This window comes from Corvus brachyrhynchos, unplaced genomic scaffold, assembly GCF_000691975.1.
Source record: "Corvus brachyrhynchos isolate BGI_N302 unplaced genomic scaffold, ASM69197v1 scaffold28, whole genome shotgun sequence".
NCBI lineage: Eukaryota > Metazoa > Chordata > Aves > Passeriformes > Corvidae > Corvus > Corvus brachyrhynchos.
In genome coordinates, this window is record NW_008246058.1 from 6,555,364 (window position 1) to 6,557,601 (window position 2,238).

General features: G+C 35.4%; 1 protein-coding gene across 1 annotated transcript in view; it reads left to right on the forward strand.

The window, feature by feature from the left end:
• EIF3H (eukaryotic translation initiation factor 3 subunit H) overlaps positions 1-1,813 on the forward strand; it is a 73,199-nt gene extending 71,386 nt beyond the window's left edge. Inside the window, exon 8 of the mRNA XM_017746055.1 lies at positions 1,551-1,813. Within this exon, the coding sequence (XP_017601544.1) occupies positions 1,551-1,648 (98 nt within the window). The 3' untranslated portion in view covers positions 1,649-1,813. The remainder of the gene's footprint in view (positions 1-1,550) is intronic.
• Positions 1,814-2,238: the final 425 nt, after the last annotated feature.

Consider the following 2,238-nt stretch of genomic DNA (forward strand, 5'->3'; position numbering starts at 1 on the left):
CTATCCCCATCTTCTTGCACCCCCAGGTAAGGGAAAGTATAAATGGGAACAAAGCATAGATAGCTAGAGATACCACCCCACAATTTCTTCAGTTCACTGGTGGGCTGCAGGCGTAGCCATCATCAGTGCCTGTTCTGTGCCTCCTGGAAGGGTAAAAATACCTGCGACCTCACAGTGTCAACAGAGAGCAGACGACCTAGGTGCCCTGCTAAGCAAAATAAGTTTGGAAAATGTCACGAGAAAGCAGATTGTTTAACTGTAGCAGGCTTTTTGGATTTTAAAATAGCTGTCACCTTGTTTTGTACTGAGAGAAATTCAAAATCCTGGTAATGTACTATACATCAAAGAGTGCTTTGGCGTTAAAAAAAAAGTGAATTTGAATTACCTGAATTTTGAAGTGACCAAGAGATTGTTATTTTAACATTTAATAGTTTCATACTGATAATAAGTTCTGCTTTTAGAAGAAACAATGCTCTTGATTTATTATTCCTTACAGAGTCTTTTAAAAAACCCTGTTGTTTTTATAGTTTTTAGCAGTTACTGAATCCTAGCAGCATTAAAGTATTTAAACATTCAGCTCTAGCATAGTTTATAAATACAATGGAAGAGTGTATGTGTGTAGATGTGTGTTTTATGAAAGTGCAAACTTAGGATGAGTCACCCCTTATGATAGAAAGAATTGAAAACTATTATACTTAAAGGAAAAGAGCAGTTTCTTTGTTCTTTTACCATAGTCAGGGGAAGAATTGAAAGCATCCACATCAACTTAGATGAAGTAAAGTTTGTGGATAAAGAATAAAACTTAGCTCTTTTGTCTCAGAGGCATTTAAAAACTTTTCAAATAGAGCATTAAATCAAGAGTTTATTTGCCTTCTAAACAGCCTTAATTTTGATTAAACTGGCTTCATGTTTTGCTATTCCTAGCTAACAAGGGAAATAACTTGTTGCTGTAAGAGTATAAAAATGTTTTGATGGGCACGTTTGATCTGTAAAGCACTGACAAATCTTCATACCCTGATGATTTTTGAAATAGCAAATAAAGTGAAATGTTAGGTGGAAAAAATGGCTAGCAGAATGTCAGAGAGAAATGGCACAATTTTCAATCTGCTGCTGCAAAATATTTGTTTAAAATATTTTAATAGAGAGAGCATATGCATAGGAACGGAACTGAAATTTAGTCTTGTAGAATTTTTAGAGAAGCTAGGTTGAAGAATTATGTGATTGAGGTTTCTGTTCAGCAGCAAGAATTGCTTATTCTTTTTATTGTCATATGTATTTTCAGAAAGTATATGCAATGTTGCTGGAAAATTAAGGGGTTTTTTGAGCATACCAGTTTACCTGTTCTCCTGATTTAGTTTCTTTTTCTTCCCAAACCTATTTGGGCATCCTGAAAATGTCAAAGTCCTAAGTGTGGAGTAGTGGAGCCAAGTTAATGGCTTCTCTATAAATCCTCAGTGGTTCACACACATTGGCTTTTGAAAAATTATGTTCTAGGGTGTCTTTCTGAATTTCAAAACTGACAAGGGTTTACTCTTCTTTCCTTTTGACAGGTCAAATTAATACCTACTGCCAGAATATTAAGGAGTTCAATGCACAGAACCTGGGCAAGCTTTTCATGGCTCAGGCTCTCCAGGATTACAACAACTGAAGAAACTTTGCTGTAGCCCTCAACAAGAAGAGTTACTTACAGCTTTACACTGTTCATGATCATCTTGAAAATTTATTATATTGGAAGAAAAGTCTTGTAAAACAGAGTCAGCTTGGTTTATGTAGAATTCTCCTATAAGAAAAATAAAGGCACATTTTAACAATATTAGTATTTTCTTACTTGTTGGCCCTATTGAACTGGAATTTTCTGTGGTCACTCAGGTTTTATAAAGGTTTGGCAGTTATTCACGTTTAGTCATAGCAAATAATACAGGTTTTATTTAACTTGGAGTCAGAAATAAAAACAAATATTACAAATGTTCAGTATAACTGACTTAGAGAAGAAATTGAAGATTTCCCAGTTTTGGTTGAGAAGTTACAACTGTAATGTGCTAGACACTTGGGGCAGTTGCTCATTTTTATTTTAATCTCTTTGGACAGTCTGGTGCAATGGTGCTTCTGTATCACAGATGTTTCTTAGACTTCACATTCAGAACACACAAAACCAGTGCGATGTGGAGGCTGGTCCCTATCATATTGTGCTCTGTTCCCATTTCTTCTTGCTGCCACGAACTGGGTTGAAATCAGAAT